Source organism: Centroberyx affinis, unplaced genomic scaffold (genome assembly GCF_046629955.1).
Source record: "Centroberyx affinis isolate AG114_WGS23_722 - 3 ecotype Tasmania unplaced genomic scaffold, CSIRO-AGI_Caff_v1 ptg002507l_1, whole genome shotgun sequence".
Lineage (NCBI taxonomy): Eukaryota > Metazoa > Chordata > Actinopteri > Beryciformes > Berycidae > Centroberyx > Centroberyx affinis.
In genome coordinates, this window is record NW_027280729.1 from 59230 (window position 1) to 77813 (window position 18584).

Genomic DNA, 18584 nt, shown 5'->3' on the forward strand with positions numbered 1-18584 from the left:
TTCAGTTGTTGCAGACAGCAAGCTGCAGGACACATTTGTAAAGGACTTTAGTTGGATCCATTGTGCGCACTGCCTTTTTAATACAGCGGGGTTTATGTCGCTGTCACACCGTTTCGAGGAAACATGACGTTCAACCCGGAAACCGAAGCAAAACTGTGCACACTGTTTTCAGATTGAACGTGCCCCAGGTCCCACTGAGCAAAAGACGTGATAACAACGTCTCCTCTATGCTTTAGCTCTCATATAGCCCAGGATCATTACGGCTATGTATAGACCTATTTTAGACCAAGCAGTAAATACATTATTACAATGAATAAACATCTGGAAATACCCAAAATATGCACCAGAGAAGTCCTGTAGACTAGCCTACAAGATAATTATCTGAGCACAAGAAGTCATTTCAACATTGCGTCTATGCGTAGCTCTCATATAGTCCAGGATAATTTTGTCTATGTATAGACATCTAATAAACTTTCACTTTTCAACCCCATTTAAACTTAATTTAGCCTAGACGGCTATGGGCCATTTAGACGTGTTTTAAACGTCTGATCAACGTAAAATTGCTCAGTGGGCTGTAGGTTCACTTCAGAAATACACTGAGGAATAAACTGGAGCTGTGATAATTACTGTGAAAAACAACATTATATTATATTATATAAGTGGCTGTCTAAATTATTGCACATTGCCCTTTCATCACACTTCACATATTTAACACAACACTAAAAAAGGCGTATGATTCAGATTACGCTCTTATTCTGAAAAAAATCACACCGGAAGTCTTATTCTTATTTCTGATGGCTGGAGATACACAGTCGTGAAACAACATGGCGGCCTACTGTTGACGAGAGAAGAACAAAGAGAGAAAAGAAGTTTCCTCTCGGTCTTCCTGGTTGATCTGAGTCTAGTAGTTCCTGATAGCAGTCCGGGTTCAAAGCTGTAAAGCTGTAAGCAGCCTAGCCGTTTAAAGTCAGCGGGTTTCTTCCAGATCCTCGGTGCTAACTTTGTGCTGTCTTAGCTCGGATGTGTTATGCTAGGCTACTACTGTGTTAGTCCTACGGTAGATGTGCACGGTTGTGCTCGTCGTAGCGCCGCGGAGAGCGTCCGGTAACTCCGACCAGAAGAGTCCAGGTCAGATAGAGGCCTTGGCGACCAGGGAAAAGCCTTTGTCTTCCTCTGATGAAGAAGCAGCTCAGGCTCACGGCCCTCGGACTGCTTCAGGTAGGAGCAAAGGCGGAAAGGAGTTTGAGATTGGAGGACAAATATTGTGTGTGTGTGTGTGTGTGTGTGTGTGTGTCTTAAAATTTCTCATAATTCAGGATTTCGATGCTCTGTTACATTGTCTATGATGGCCCTCTGTCAGAATCTTGAGACATTTTAATAATGAAGATTTAGGGCCACATCAAATAGGCAGAAAGTGCAACCACAACTTTTTTGGATCAACACCTAAACATTATGAAAAAGTCGAGGTCCTGTCTGGTAGAGAATTTGAGTTTTTCCAAGAATTCTAATATATGAGGCAAAGAACACTCAGTACAGAGGAAACCTTCTGTTCAGTCCAGAATAATTAGCTGCCAATAAGAAGCCACCTCGAGCGTCGTTGTTTAATAACCGTTTTATCCCGTTAATGACAGTTATTTTGAAAATATCCATAACGACACACATTAGAAGAAGTGTTATATTAGCTACCGAGACCAAAATCGCTTGCGGAAAATATGTAAATTGCAGAATTAGTATTCATGTTTTTTTTGCTGAATGTAAATCTTATAGCGTCATGTTGCTATAGCGATGACAGCTGCGCAGTGCATGAACGTCGGAACCCTTTACAGTCCGTGGTTGTAGCGGTAGGTCTCTCTTGTATGACTAGCTCTAGATACAGTTTGTCTCTCCCACATGACGAGACGACGGAGCGAGCTCTGTGATTGGAGGACTTTGATGGGGCAGTTCTCTCCGGGATGAGTAGCTTCTTTACCCTCTAACACCCAGATGTACACAGTCTTATAGGCATGGGACGATATGAAAATTTCATGTCTGGCCAAAATAATTATATGCTTGAAACTCTTAAAATGGCACTAAAACATACTGGAACTTTACCTTATAGGAGCAGGAGCAGGAGCAGGAGCAGGAGCAGGAGCAGGAGCAGGAGGTTGGCGTCAGCAGACCGGAGGCTGCGGGTGGGGGTGTGCCGGTGAAGGAGCTCAGTCAGCTAGGGGGGAGTCAGGTTGTGGAGAGCTTTATAGATGATGAGGAGGAGTTTGAAGTGAATTCTCTGTGGGACGGGGAGCCAGTGGAGGTTTTGCAGGACGGGGGCCATGTGGTCGCGGGTACGGGAGCGAGTGAGCAGACGAGCCGCAGAGTTCTGGATGTGTTGGAGTTTTCTGAGGATTTTGGAGGATGTGCCATAGAGGACGCTGTGGCAGTAATCCAGTCTGGAAGTGATGAATGCATGATATGTGTAACTTGGAGGTGTCGGTCCCCGGGGCCAGACACCTTCCTCCAGCAGGTTCTGCAGGTGGGCCTCGTCTCTCTGTCGTTCCTTAGTTTTGAATCCATAGTATTTCCACACATCCGATTTAACTTTTTTTTGTGGGGGATACGACGGGCGAGCCGAGCCTTCAGGCATGGTGACGACTGACTGGAGAGATGCGGCTCCTCCTTGTGGCAAATGGCAATTCAAAATAAATCAGGAAATCAACAGGACTGTACGTTAGTGAGCTAGACAGCTTTTTCAAGACACTCGTGATGATATTCACGCTCATGTGAGGATATTCACGATTATCCCGATAATGGAAATTCACCAAGATAGAATTATCTTGAGTGTTTTTATCGCAATAAAAGATAAAATCTTATATCCTCCCATCCCTATTCTTGTACCTTTGCCTTTTTTCCAACTTTGCTAGTTTTCCAGACGCAGCTGCACCTCGTTTGAGCTGCTGGCTCACTGCGTAGCGGTTCAGGTCATTCAACTGTTGCAGCACCCTGAATGGCGAGTCACGTGACTAGGGCTGCAACTAATGATTATTTTCATTGTCGATTAATCTGTCGATTATTTTCCCGATTAATCGATCAGTTGTTTGGTCTATAAAATGTCAGAAAATGGTGAAAAATGTGGATCAGTGTTTCCCAAAGCCCAAGATGACGTCCTCAAATGTCTTGTTTTGTCCACAACCCAAAGATATTCAGTTTACTGTCATAGAGGAAAGAAACCAGAAAATATTGTAAATCAGAGAATTTTGACTTATAATTCTTAAAAAATTACTCAAACCGATTAATCGATTATCAAAATAGTTGGCAATTAATTTAATAGTTGACAACTAATCGATTAATCGATTAATCGTTGCAGCTCTACACGTGACCATGTGTATGTTTAAAAAAAAAAATGAATGCGTTTTTTGCTTCCGGAACCGAGAAACGGCCACGCCCATGTCTTCAGTCTCAACTCTATGGAGCGTTCTATCATCCTGCTGGCTGGAGAGTGGCTCTCTGCTGACATCTAGTGGTTTAAGTTGTCAACTGTCCCAAGTACTATTGATCATGAAAGACGCATGAAAGACACATTTAGAACAAATCAGTAATCAGTTAAAAAAAACAACTGAGTGGGCTCAGAGATGGAAGACTTCCCAGCAGTGAAACAGGCCTACATGGACATGATTGGACACTGTAGACCCACTGTAACTTCTCTTCTCTTACGTCATTAAAGGATCTTTGTAAATCAACTGGTGAGCAAAGGCAGGAGTCAGTACAACTTCAAAATCCTTTTTTTAAATATAACATTGAGAGAATCCTGGTGAAGCCTCATCAGACCTGGGTTGCACTACAGGGCGATGGGATGATGAAGGTATTTTTGTAGCAAAACTACAGTGGAGAAGGATTGCAATTATCTGTAAGTCTGTACTCGTTGGTTTTTGTAACATATACAAGTTTTTTAAAAACAGGTTTAGGCCTATATCACCTGGCGGTCTTACCAGAGACGTTCTGCATTCAAATGCATATTCACATCATCCATTGTCTCACATACAGCCCGTGGATGATGGAGCTAAAAATGCTATAGGCCTTTAATTACAAATATAGCCTGCTCTATCGCACCCTTCATATTCAATTTGTGTGCGATTTATATCTCCAAATGAAACTGGGCCCACAGTGAGGCAATGTGGATTCCTGTCATTAATATCTGTGGAGTCCTGCATGCATGTTCATGCCACACCACCAACTTCATATTCTAGCAGTTTACCAATAAACAGTCACTGATCCCAAGATCTAACCCACACTTTATGCTTTCACATACATTTCTACACACTTGTTTTAACTTTGATGAAACAGATTGATTTGCAAAGAACTCGGATAAAAAAAATCCTGAATAAATGTATTTTGAATAAATTCATAGCACAACGTGCAAAAAGTCAAGGGGGGTGAATACTTTTGCAAGGCGCTGCAATTCACTGATTGGTAAACTCTAATACAGGTAGAGAGGTGAAAGCATGTATAGAGAAAACCAAAGGGGCTTAAAGTTGAACCCTGGGGATCCCACAAGATATACAGGCATGTTGGTATAAAGACGGAGGTATATATTGGATGGATGGATAGATAGATAGATAGATAGATAGATAGATAGATAGATACTTTATTGTCCTACAAGAGGAAATTTGCTTCCACTTTATACACAGCCTCACATACATGTACCCACATACCCACCACACAATATTCATACCAACAGGAAGACAACAATACATTCACAATACATTGGCACAAGACATTCAATCAATGCATTGAATTCAGAGCTTCAATGGCAGAGGGGACAAAGCTCATTTTAAAATGGGCCCGTCTCCAGGTGAGGGACCTGTACCTGCGACCACATCGAAGCAATGTGAAGAAAGGAGTAAGGGGGTGAGTGGGGTCCTGGGTTGTGGTTCGTGCTCTGCGTGTCATGGCTTTGTTATTGAGGTCTGAGAGATTGGGGGTGGGAAGGCCAATGATCTTGGATGCATTGTGTGAGGTATACTCTAACTCAGTGGTTCTCAACGTGGGGTCCGGGGACCACCAGGGGTCCTTGAGGGGGTTCCAGGGGGTCCCCAGTAAATTGATGAATTGTTAAACATCACCATTATTTAATTTACAAGATGTTAATGCAATTATAGAATGTAGAAGAATGACTATTTTAATCATAGTTTCACTGTTATCTCTCTACCTAAAATACAAATAGTTATGGAATTCTGGACAAAATCATATCCAACAATAAAAATATTCTCAGATTTGGTTCCGAGAGACAAAATCTCATCAAATGGGGGTCCGTGGCTCTAATGCGTACTAAATTAGGGGTTATGGGGATTATGAAAAAGGTTGAGAATCACTGCTCTAACTGTCGGAGTCTCTGGCTGGACCTCCATGTGACTGTGATCCTTGCTGAGACGACCACCATCTTGTTTGGCTGTCTGCTTGTGCTGTACAGCAGCCATATCTGGCAGGCGGCGTCTTACGGCCCCCCCACTACTCAGGCAGGGCAGCCCACACACATTGGCCAGATGGTGGCGCTGTAACAAGCAACTTTACGTTTTGGCCAATAACTTCTGAACCGTGTGTCGTAGACTGATGACAAGGAGCTCATTCTTTGACAGGTTAAGATGAAGGTGGCGTTCCTTCATCCATGCCGAGATATCGGTGAGGCATGAGGCCGATATCTGTACGGAGACTGTGGGGTCTTCTGGTGGGAAATCAAACCAGAGGACAGCAGATCCTGAGAAGACAAGCTCAGCGAGGATTTATTTATTATTATTATTTATTCTTTTTTTAAATTATAATTATTATTATTTTTGTTGATTTGTGAATGTTCCCTTGTCTTATCGACTGTCTCTTTTTGATGATGTCAGAGCTGATTGGCGGGAAGAGAAGTATCTGGCAGAGGAGGAGAGGAATGTCGTCGGCCATTTTGTCTCAGTTCAGGACAGCTGGCAAGATGAATTCTTCAGAAAAGGTGAGCAAAAATATCACTGTTGTAACATTGATGTTAATGTGTTGGTAACATTAGTCTATTAGTCTGTCTATTTATAACTTAATGTTAAGGTGTGGGTAGTAATTAAGTGTTAAACCTGTCTCTCTGTCCTGATCTCTTTCTTCTATCTCTCTTTCTCTATGAAACAGAGACACACCGACAGACCCAAACGTCACCGCTGTCAGCAGTGTGACAAAGCATTCACGACACCTAAAAGCTTAGAGATTCATCAGAGAGTTCATACAGGGGAGAAACCTTACTCCTGTCAGCAGTGTGACAAAGCATTCACAACACATCAAAAGTTAGAGATTCATCAGAGAGTTCATACAGGGGAGAAACCTTACTCCTGTCAGCAGTGTGGGAAATCTTTCAGTCAGTCAGCTAACCTAAGAGGACACCAGCGTATTCACACTGGAGAGAAACCATACAGGTGTGACCAATGTGGGAAGAGTTTCAGTCAGTCGGGTACATACAGGCAACACCAGCGTATTCACACTGGAGAGAAACCATACCACTGTGACCAATGTGGGAAGAGTTTCAGTATGATGGGTCCATACAGGAAACACCAGCGTATTCACACTGGAGAGAAACCATACTGGTGTGACCAATGTGGAATGAGTTTCCGTCTTTCAGACACATGCAAGGAACACCAGCGTATCCACACTGGGGAGAAACCATACCACTGTGACCAATGTGGGATGAGTTTCAAATATTCTCATGCATACAGGCGACACCAGCGTGTCCACACTGGGGAGAAACCATACTGGTGTGACCGGTGTAAGAAAAACTTCTCTCGCTCATCTTCTTTGAAGACACACCGGTGCATCTGAACTGCTGCAGAGCGTCTCCACTGTCTGCAGGAGGGAGGAGGATCAGACATTTTTCTCGATTCTCTTTCAGTTGGATGTATTGGAAGTAGCAGTGATCCAGTATGTTGTATTTTTCTTTAATGAGGTCAAAGGTCATGAGCAAGTCCTCATTGAATAAATGTTCTAAGCTGGTTATTTCTTTTAGCTCCCTTGTCTGGAAAATAAAAGTTTTTCTCTTTATTAGGAACATGGTGTTGTGCCACATTGGGGTAAGAACAGAGGGTGAAACGTTATGGTGGAGGATTTCATTTGATTTCCACCAGGCAGTTAGTGTGGTGTTGATAGTTTCTTTTGAAGCAATTGTGAGTTTTTATGGTTTTGTTGAAGAATGAAATGTCTTTGATGGGCAGTTCTTGAGTTGTAGTTTGTTAAAAAACGACAAAGGTAAAAAGTTCCAGACCTCTCCATCCCAGTTGAGTTTGGTTAGAGGCAGAATCTCAGATTTTGACCAATTGATGGAGTACACTATTAATAAAGTTCAAGTGGCAGATTATTTTCTTTTTGTTTCATGCTTTACTGGTAATCATTGATTGATGATTGATGGAGTAGCCAGATACCAGAGGGAGGATGAGGGGTTTGTTATGTACAATAAAATGTCATCGGCATACAAACTGATTTTATGATCGTATGCTTTGGTTTTGATGCCTGATATGCTGTTACTGTGTCTGATAGAGGCAGCCAGGGGGAAACAAAAGGCACAAATAACAGTGGCAGTAACAGTCATCCTTGCCTCGTACCTCATGAGTGAAATGGTTTGGATGTGTGTCTGCTCGTCTATAGAAGCAGTTGGTGAGTTGTAGATTATTTTTATCCAGTTAATGAAGTATGAACCGATTCCAACATGATGAAGAGATTCCAACATGATGAAGAATGATGAATTACAGATGCTATAAAGAATGGCTGGTGTTGTTATAGAAGTTTGGTCCGTATGTACAAGTGATGGAATTACAGATTCCAGTCTCATCGACAAAGCTCTGCTTTTCATTTTTAGGTCTGAGTTTATTAATGACAAGTGGCAGTAACTGGAGGATTGCATTTACTTTATCCCATGTAAATATTTACTTTATTTGGTTTCAGATGAAGTGTGATGAGGGCGGTGTTTATGTGATCATATAATTCAAACAGAATATTAATGAAAATGTTTGTTCTTTGTTTCTTTTTTTTCTTTTTTTTACATCTTCATAACATTTGGACAATGCTGTTTCATATGAAAAATCATCTTCATTTCTATATTCATTATTTTTAAACAATTTTGAAGTTGTGACATCCATGTTCATGAAACTGTTAATAGACCATACTTTTTTTACATTAATTATCAAATGCATTTGTTTTAGAAGATGCTGTTTTTTATGTGTGCTTTTTAAATAATCTTTATTTGTATTTTCATTATTTATTCTTTTAAGTTTAAGCTTAATCTGTAGTCATGAAACTTAAAACAGGCTATGTCAATAAATTCCATTGTTGCTTCATTTCTTTTTGTTATTAAAGCTACAGTGACATACACAAGAGTTACATTACACACACACACACACACACACACACACAATCTAGCCCCTCCTCCACTATGTGAACATGTCACTTTTTCAACACTAAAGCCTCTAGAACTTCCTCAACTCCCTTTTTCTGTTACAGGCACTAAACAATGGAACACACTTCCAGCTGATATTAAGAGCTGCAGTTCCTTTAGCAGTTTTAAAACCAAGAAAATCTGGCTTAAAGCTAAACAAACAGGCAGCCACTAATTTGCAGAGTGTAACTGAGTTAAGTTTTTAAAGTACATGCACTTTGCACTGCCAAGGGACTGCAGATGAAAATTAGCTCAAAGCTAAATCTGGTACAATACATCAAATGGTAACATTTATATCTAACATTGTGCTCGGTCCCTTGCAAATAAAGTAATCAAATAAATAAATAAATAGTGCTGCATGGGTAAACAAACTTAAAGAGGTCAAAACTCCAGCAACACTTGTAGTATATAGAACAACTTTATTGTTAGACCAACGCGTTTCGGCTTGTGGCCTTCACAAGCCGAAACGCGTTGGTCTAACAATAAAGTTGTTCTACACAGAACAGAATGACACTTAATGACGTAAACATTCATAAAGTTTAATTCATGTTCATGTCAGTTATCATGACATAGACAATTACACAATCTGCCTACTCTCTCCTTAAAAATATCACAAGAATGAAAGAATTGATGTCTAAGCAGAACCTTGAAAAACTTCATGCATTTATTTTTAGTAAGCTTGACTACTGTAACAGAGTCTTTACTGGTCTCTCTAAAAAAGCTCTTAGAGAACTGCAGCTCATCCAGAATGCTGCTGCCAGGTTCAGACCAGGACTGAGAACCTGGACCACATCAGTCCAGTGCTGAGATCACTGCACTGGCTTCCTGTGTGCCAAAGAACTGAGTTTAAAATTCTGTTGCATGTTTATAAAGCACTAAATGGTTTAGGACCAAAATACATTTCTGATCTACTTCAGACCCCTCAGGTCTTCAGGTGCTGGTCTGCTTACTGTTCCAGGGTCAGATCAAAGCATGGAGAAGCAGCTTTTAGTCTTTATGCTCCTCAGGCCTGGAACAAACTTCCAGAACTGATCTGAGGTCTGCCTCCACTTTACACTCTTTTAAATCAGAGCTTAAACTCTTCTGTTTGCCAGGGCTTTTTAAGAAATTTAGGGCATCACTCATCTGCTCTGTAATACTTATTTTAATTAATGCATGTTCACTTTTCTTTATATTTTGATCTTTTTTAATCCTCTTACACTGTCTTTTTACCTATATCTTTATTTTTCTTTTATTTATGTAAAGCACTTTGAAATGCCGTTGTGTGTGAAATGTGCTGTATGAATAAACTTGCCTTGCCTGGTGAAAAAGCTTCGACTCAAGCTGGGTTTTTACTTTAGACATAAATCCTGTTGTTTTTCCTTTAGCTTGTCTCAGATACTTGGGCTGTTGAGGTGAAATCCACTTCTTGTCAGGAGAAACCATACAGCTGAAACAGCCTACAGTGTCACATTTTATGTTCATATAAAATCGTCATTAGACCATTTTAAACCAGCCTGGCTGGACTCAGTGACGTCACCGCTATGATGACGCTCCGTTCGGCACTTCGGCTCTGGCTGTTCGCGCAATGCATCATGGGTGCGTTTAGTATCGCGCGGGGAAAGCAACATGGCGGCCTACTGTTGACGGGAGAACAACAAAGAGAGAAAAGAAGTTTCCTCTCGGTCTTCCTGGTCTTCCTGAGTCTAGTAGTTCCTGATAGCAGTCCGGGTTCAAAGCTGTAAAGCTGTAAGCAGCCTAGCCGTTTAAAGTCAGCGGGTTTCTTCCAGATCCTCGGTGCTAACTTTGTGCTGTCTTAGCTCGGATGTGTTATGCTAGGCTACTACTGTGTTAGTCCTACGGTAGATGTGCACGGTTGTGCTCGTCGTAGCGCCGCGGAGAGCGTCCGGTAACTCCGACCAGAAGACTCCAGGTCAGATAGAGGCCTTGGCGACCAGGGAAAAGCCTTTGTCTTCCTCTGATGAAGAAGCAGCTCAGGCTCACGGCCCTCGGACTGCTTCAGGTAGGAGCAAAGGCGCAGAAAGGAGTTTGAGATTGGAGGACAAATATTGTATTGAGTGTGTGTAAGAGAGAGAGAGAGGGGGGGAGGGGGGTCATAGGGAAATCTGATCAGATCGTGAACCAGCCTCTTCCTTTTCCTTGGTCCTACTGACCAGTACAGGTGCGGTATGGTATTTCTGTACTGGAAACACACCAGTGTCTGTCCCATTAAATAAGTGAAGATATGTAATGTAGCGTTCTATCATCCTGCTGGCTGGAGAGTGGCTCTCTGCTGACATCTAGTGGTTTAATTGTCAACTGTCCCAAATATCCAAGTACGGAAAAAATAGAGTGGGTTCAAAGATGGAAGACTTCCCAGCAGTGAAACAGACCTACATGGACATGATTTAAACACTGTAGGCCCACTTTTAACTTTCTGTAGGTTTTTCTCCTCTTTCTTCTTTAAATGATCTGTGCAAATCAACACTATACAGTGTTTCTATCAGTCCACACCCATCAGAGTTAATTTAACACTTTAGATTAGTTTGACCAGCGATATCAGCTGTATCGTATGTATATCGCAATGTGTAATACTTGGCCACATGGTCCAAAGTAACAGGGGGCAGCATTTCACCTCCTACCGCCCTCCTCCTCCTCCTCCTCCATGGGAAAACAACGCACTGCACTTTTCTTTTCTTTTAGCTAAATTGAGAATTCAAATTGGCCTGACATGGTTTGAAAGCTACTGGCAGGCTGGGGTACATCACCCAAATCTGTATTAATCACGTTAGTAACGTTAGCTCAAATGCTAACAGTTTTATGCATGTGAATGGAGAATGCTAAAACAATTAGCGCCATATTCCGGGAGGTATAGTTAAATAAAAACACAGATTTAGGTGGTCTAACCTAGTTTGTTAGTGGATTATTCAAGCTTTCTAACCAAGTAGGGGCCATTTGGTAGTTTATTCCAGTGGTTCTCAACGTGGGGTCCGGGGACCACCAGGGCTCCTTGAGGGCATCCCAGGGGTCCCCAGCAAATTGATGAATCGTTAAACTTCATTATTTCATTTACAAGAACAATTATAGAATGTGAAGAATGGCTGTTTTGATCGTTTCTCTGTTATCTCTCTACCTACAATACAGATAGTCATGGAGTTCTGGACAAAATCATTTCTAACAATAAAAATATTCTCAGATTTGGGTCCAAGAGACAAAATCAAATGGGGGTCCATGGCCCTAATGTGTACTACATTAGGGGTCCTTGATATGAAAAAGGTTGAGAACCACTGGTTTATTCCATGGCAGCAAAACATCCTCCTCGGGGCAACTCTACTTCTTCTTCCTCTCATGTTGGACTGAGGGCAGACTGGACGCTACAGTGACTCACTATCGCCTCTTGAGGTACAAGTGGTATTACAAGACAGGACGGGCCGGGGCTAGCTGGTTAGCACGCTCACTTCAGTAGATATCTCTGCAACACGATACATAGACGTCTTTGACATGACGTCAAAACTGATATTTCTTCACATTCTGTTGATAATTTTAGTTCATTTTTGAATGTTTTAAACTAGAATTCTGGCGAAATCTTACACATTGTTCCTTTAAACCTCCGGCTGTTGGCTGATGGAGCAAAGCTGAAAACAGTTTTTTAAACCTGCAGTAAGCGATTTCAGACCTTCTAACCAGTCCTGAAGCTACTGTGTGCTGTGTGGAGATTTCCTTGAGACATAATGATATAAAACAATATCCAGCTGTGTTGCTGTTTTCTCCTCTTTTCTAAAGCTTGTTGTCAAAACTCGGACCGACACAAAGATCTTCCCGCTCCATTCAGCAGCTTTTCATTTTTTTTAAACCATCTTCTCTCCTCCCTCGCTGTTTAAAAGCGGCGTTCTCCCTCTCCCATTCCTGAAAACAATTCTTGTAATGGCAGAGAACATTTAACTTAGTTGACTTGTCGTAAGATTCTCAGGTTTGCGTTGATACACACTGACCTCTAGTGGTGAGTTTCAGAAGTGGTGATGCAGGGTTTTTTGTTCAGTTCTCTGAGGAAATGCCTTGAGGAACAGTTACTGTCTTTTACAATGTTGCCCTGGACACTATTTGTCTGTAAGTACACCTGTATGTTATATTCTACCGTGTATCGACTGTTTTAAAGGAGGAGGAGTAAGTCATCTCTTACAACTAGTTTATATTGTTACCATGTGGTTTAAGCTAATGCTATCACTGGCCTTGCTAGTTTGAGAGTTGTTTGTTGCTTTGCATTCGTGTTTTGTGTTTGCATCGAATTGAACTGGATTTGTCTGTTGGGTAAACATTGGGTGTTTTGGGTACTTTGCTGAGGAATTCATTATATTTCCTAGAGTGGTGCAGCCTAGTGTTAAGACACAACTGGTAGAATTGTTTTGTTTGAATAGACATGGTCTGTACTTGGCCTCAACTGTGCATAAGATTTCTGTATCCAAGCGGCATTTGAAGCTCGGGCTGGGCGATAAATCAATATTATCGTTTATCGTCTTTCAGTGGAATCATATCGTGATGATATGAAGATATTTTGACATCGTGACACATTTCTGCTGTCTGAACTGATGATGACAAGCAAATTTTACTTAAAAACTGATAAAATGAGGTCTGGTAGGAATATTATTTGAATATTTCTGTCACACCTAACATCACCATTCGGTTCAATGAGATGAACATTCATCTGATTATTTAACGTGATTTTGCATACATGAACCATATCGTGATATATATTGATATCGAGAAAAATTATTATGATTACCGTGATATTGATTTCACCCGTATCGCCCAGCTCTATTTTAAGCTGCTGCACCTGGTCTGTTCTTGTTCCGCCGCGGTCAGTGAACACAACTATTTAGTTTTGCTTAGTTTTCCATTTTATTTTATCTTAGCTGGTCAAATAGACTAGGTGTAGCCGTGTAGGCTAGTGGTTGCTGGTCTGACACTGAAGATTTTTTCCCCCTTGATTCCATGATTAGTTATAATAATCAAATGCTGCTTCAGTCATTCTTTCCCCACTGTGAAGATTTGGTGTTTGCTTAAAATTGTCAAGCGGGTCTGATGTTGTGCAAATCATCATTTTGTTCAATTAAAACATGTGCACTTTTTTTTTTTGTTAAACTTAAATTAAGGCTATGTGCAGTTTATTACATCACGCACAGTGCACAGGAGAAAAAAAGACAAAAGACACACGCTGCAGAATAAATGATGAAAATCAATTAAAACAAAGTTTCTTTTTAAAATATTTTTTTGCATGTGTAGTTGTTTTTGAGTCTCATATTTGCCCGCCTGTTACTGATATTCATGTTAGGCTTCCTTCAGTGATGTTTGTATCAGTTTACCTGCAGCCTACAGCATGGTCACTGTCCGTTTGTTGGGATGTTGTGGAATATTCCAGAAGGCTTCTCTGCTTGAGAAGGAAGCCGGTCGGCCCCCGGGTGAGGATGGAGGCTTTTTAGTTGTGCAGAAATGTATTGAGTGTGCTGTGGGATAAGGCTTAGGGTTAGATCCGCCTATCCGAACCCGACCGTTCGTTCTCAATATTATCTTCGATCGACCCTAACCTGCCCCACTCCCGGATAAACCCGTGGGACCCGGCTCTTGGTCCCGCCCCTGCTTCATCCTCATTGGTTGGTAGAACTCTGAAGTGACATTGATGAGCGGTGCGCTTCAGACAAAGTTGAAATAGTTTGAACTTGATCTTTCAAAAAGAGGCGAGGTACCTGTTTTGGGTCATAAGAGCTGAAAGTGTAACTTTTCCATAGGAAATCATGAAGAAACAGGTCCACAGGTCCACAGGTCCACAGGTCCACAGGTTCACAGGTCCACAGGTCCACAGGTCCACAGGTCCACAGGTCCACAGGTCCACAGGTTCACAGGTCCACAGGTCCACAGGTTCACAGGTCCACAGGTCCACAGGTCCACAGGTCCACAGGGTCCACAGGGTCCACAGGTCCACAGGTCCACAGGTCCACAGGTCCACAGGTCCACAGGTCCACAGGTTCACAGGTCCACAGGTCCACAGGTCCACAGGTCCACAGGTCCACAGGTCCACAGGTTCACAGGTCCACAGGTCCACAGGTCCACAGGTCCACAGGTCCACAGGTCCACAGGTCCACAGGTTCACAGGTTCACAGGTTCACAGGTCTTTGGTGTAACCGAACTTTGTTCCAAGGCTTTCTCTCCACTGTGTGGAGTTACTCACTTAGCCAACCAATGATTGAGCCCTAAACTGAAGTGAGAGAGATTTCTTACTGTGGCATTTTAGTGAGTTGTACGCTGAAGTATACAAATTTGATCAATGAAGAGAAATAAGGGAATGGTCATGTTTATGAGTGCTGCTCTATGTGAGGCAGATCTGTGATCTGTGGTTTAAAACCCGGGAGATAAAACGGACAAATTGTCGACGCCTCCGAGAGCGCGGTGTCCGAGCTCACAGGCCGAGCTCTTCTGGAAGCGTCCCAGGATCCTCAGAGGCAAATCAACAGACTGATGAGGAGTATTCCCCAGAAGAGAGAACGCTCCGCTTCAGGCAGACGGTGTCACACCAGGACCTGAGTTCGGATGCTTAGTTTTTTGGCAGGTTGCTGCAATATCTTCTGTTTTCTTTCAATAAAAGTAGGCCTGCAACTAACGATTATTTTCATTGTCGATTAATCTGTTGATTATTTTCTCGATTAATCGATTAGTTTGATCTATAAAATGTCAGAAAATGGTGAAAAATGTGGATCAGTGTTTCCCAAAGCCCAAGATGACGTCCTCAAATGTCTTGTTTTGTCCACAACCCAAAGATATTCAGTTTACTGTCATAGAGGAGGAAAGAAACCAGAAAATATTCACATTTAAGAAGCTGGAAGCAGAGAATTTTGACTTATTTTTCTTAAAAAATTACTCAAACCGATTAATCGATTATCAAAATAGTTGGCGATTGCTTTAATAGTTGACGACTAATCGATTAATCGATTAATCGTTGCAGCTCTGAATAAAAGAAACGTTGACCTGTACATTTTACCTTTCGTTGTTACAAACCTTTACACAAAACAAAAGCTTTCGTACAAACAGCTGTATTTGTCACAATATCATTGTGCAGTTTTAATGTTACTTAGTATATTTCCTCAATAGGTTTAAGTCTTCATAGAACTGATTGGATCCTACAATCACAACTTTATTATTATTTGCTTTTTTTGTGGGGGTTCCCTGTTTTACCGACTGTCTCTTTTTGATGATGTCAGCGCTGATCGGCAGGAAGAGAAGAATCTGGCGGAGGAGGAGGAGGGGAACGTTGTCGGCCATTTTGTCTCAGTTCATCACAGCTGTGTTGAATTTGTCGGTGGCCACTAAGGAGGAAAGATGAATTCTTCAGAAGAGGTGAGAAAAAATATCTGCTGGGAACTTTAACCTGTTAGCTTCTCTTTCTATATCTTAATGTGATATTTGACAATACATATTATGCTCTCTCTCAATTCAATTCAATGAGCTTTATTGGCATGAAGTACTGATCAGTATGTATTGCCAAAGCTTCGATTAGATTAATGATAGTAAAAATAATAATCTCTCTCTCTCTCTCTCTCTCTTTCTCTCTCTCTCTCTCCTCAGCCCAGTACATCAGCTGCTACTGTTGTCCAGGTCTGGATGAAATTAAAATGCTATGACATCACAGTGAACATATGACTCAATATATTTATTGTTATGTGGAATATGTTATGACAGTACATATCATATGATACTACACAGTAGGGATTTCACGACACCAGAAATTTGGTAGTCGATACCATTGAAATTCCACGATTCTCGATACCCAATTCAATACCACGGTAATAAATAAATAAATAAATCCCATGTACTTCAACATACACTCCTTTATTTAAGAAAACTTTGAACATTACAAAAAGCAACAACAGTGGCATGTAGCCTTCAAGTAATAAATAACAATAAACAACTATTAACATTACAAAAAAATGAAAAAAGCCTTAATATTTATTTGCTGACTTTGCTCCTGTCTCTCCTGCTGACTTCCTCCTCTGACTGATACTGTGAAAAGAAAATTAGGAGATTTCAGTTATCAAGTTTAGCTCAAAGGAAACAGCAGAGGCTGCACACACACACACACACACACGCACACACACACACACACACACACACACACACACACACACACACACGCACGCACGCACACACACACACACACACACCTCTATATACTCAGTGTGCAGGCAGTAGTTTAAATTGACTAACATGGTGACAGACCATTAGTGTGGAAATATTTATTTAAAATATTATACATTATATTTTGATGACAGACTGAACGGTAATGACTGTTGCCGACTGTGAGCTATCGCTACGTTAGCCTAAACAAGATAGCGTTAGCCTTAGCGTTTAGCCGTTGTAAACGTCTACAGATGCCAGCTGTTGCAAACAAAAATAACGGTAACATCTCAGGATAAGAACATTTTGACGATATGTCGAAACTCACCTTGAATCCTTTGTATAAATCTGGATGCCCGTCTGTCTTTGAGCTGCTTTCGTCGCGGCTGCACTTGTAGCGGTTGCACATGTCGTTTTTATTCTCCCGTGTCGGTAGGCGTTCCTTCTTCTTCTTCTTCCTTTTGCGGTTAACGTCAGACTGGAACACCTGTAGTCATACAGTATATTCTGCCCCCGTCAGTTCTGGAAGAATCACATCTCCAGTACCTACGATACTGTAGAAAAACAAGTACTGTAACGTTTTCATAATTTTAGCATCGACTTGGTACCGAAGTATCGGTTCTTGTGACATCCCTACTAGACAGTACAAACCACAGGATATACTGTATATGTTGTGTCTGTCAGATATGATGTGGTTTCATAGCTGATTATGTCAACAGTAGTAATAAAATGTTAAAACTACTAGCTAGCTCCACTACGCCCCCCCCGACTCACTCACACTCACTCACTCTCTGCCTGTCTCTCTGTCCTGATCTTTCTTTCTCTTTCTTTATATCTTTCTCTATGGAAACAGAGAGACGCCAACGGACCCAAACTTCACCGCTGTCAGCAGTGTGACAAAGCCTTCGCGAAAGGTCACAACCTGAAGAGACATCAGAGCGTTCACACCGGAGAGAAACCTTACTCCTGTCAGCAGTGTGGTAAATCTTTCAGTCAGTCCGCTTATCTCACAAAACACCAGCGCATTCACACCGGAGAGAAACCATACTTCTGTGAACAATGCGGGAACAGTTTCAGTCGTTCGAGTACATACAGCGAACACCAGCGTATCCACACCGGGGAGAAACCTTACCGCTGTGACCAGTGCGGAAGGAGTTTCAGGCAGTTGAGCGCATACAGGATTCACCGGCGTCTCCACACTGGGGAGAAACCTTACCACTGTGACCAATGCGGGAAGAGTTTCTGTCAGTTAAGTGGATACAGTCAGCACCAGCGTACGCACAGTGGGGAGAAACCATACTGGTGTGACCAGTGTAAGAAACACTTTTCTCGGTCGGCTCACTTGAAGATCCACCGCTGCATCTGAACTGCTGCCTCCTCTGTCTGCAGGAGGAACAAACTTCTCTCTGTCCAACTAACGCAGGAAGCTCAAGGGTTCAGGTCACAGCACCAAACCTGGACTTTAAATTACAGCTGGGTTTACTCTGTAGGAGAGACTAGGATGAACGCTCGAATGAAAAAGTTTATTCATGACATGAAACGAGGTGTAAACTTTGGCGTAAGCTCCATGCAGGAACTCCTCCCATTCGTGAAGTTAGGAGAACATCCGGGATAGACGTAGGAATCAGGACGTTCCCCCTGGGGAGTTCCTCTGGAGCCTGGTGGTGATGAGGAGGAGGAGGAGGGATGAAGATAAGCACAGAGACTGGAATGACAGCAGCATACGGCTCAGATCTGAGAGAAGGACAACAGATAGAAGGTGACGTGTGTATACTCCTGTCACTTAAGACGATTGGCTCTTTGAAAAAGAGAGGGAAGTGACGGCTAACTCTGATTGGTTCTCTGGAAAAAGAGGGAAAGTGTTCACCAACTCTGATTGGGTAAAGGGAAAGCATGAATGAATGATAAGTAGTCTTCCTGATTTAAATGACGTAATACTTCACAAGTGAGGAGCTAGTTTCCAAAAAAGGCAAATAGAGCTGCAACGATTAATCGATTAGTTGTCAACTATTAAATTAATCGC

At 41.9% G+C, this 18584-nt stretch overlaps 1 protein-coding gene across 1 annotated transcript; it reads left to right on the forward strand.

Annotated features, from left to right (window-relative positions):
- The first annotated feature begins 848 nt into the window (after nt 1-848).
- Nucleotides 849-18517, forward strand: LOC139656652 (zinc finger protein 271-like). Its single transcript, XM_071534253.1, has 4 exons — nt 849-1218; nt 5862-5965; nt 6133-6803; nt 17417-18517. The coding sequence occupies exons 1-4, from the start codon at nt 1062-1064 to the stop codon at nt 17925-17927; spliced, it is 1443 nt and encodes a 480-aa protein (XP_071390354.1). The 5' UTR covers nt 849-1061; the 3' UTR covers nt 17928-18517.
- Nucleotides 18518-18584: the final 67 nt, after the last annotated feature.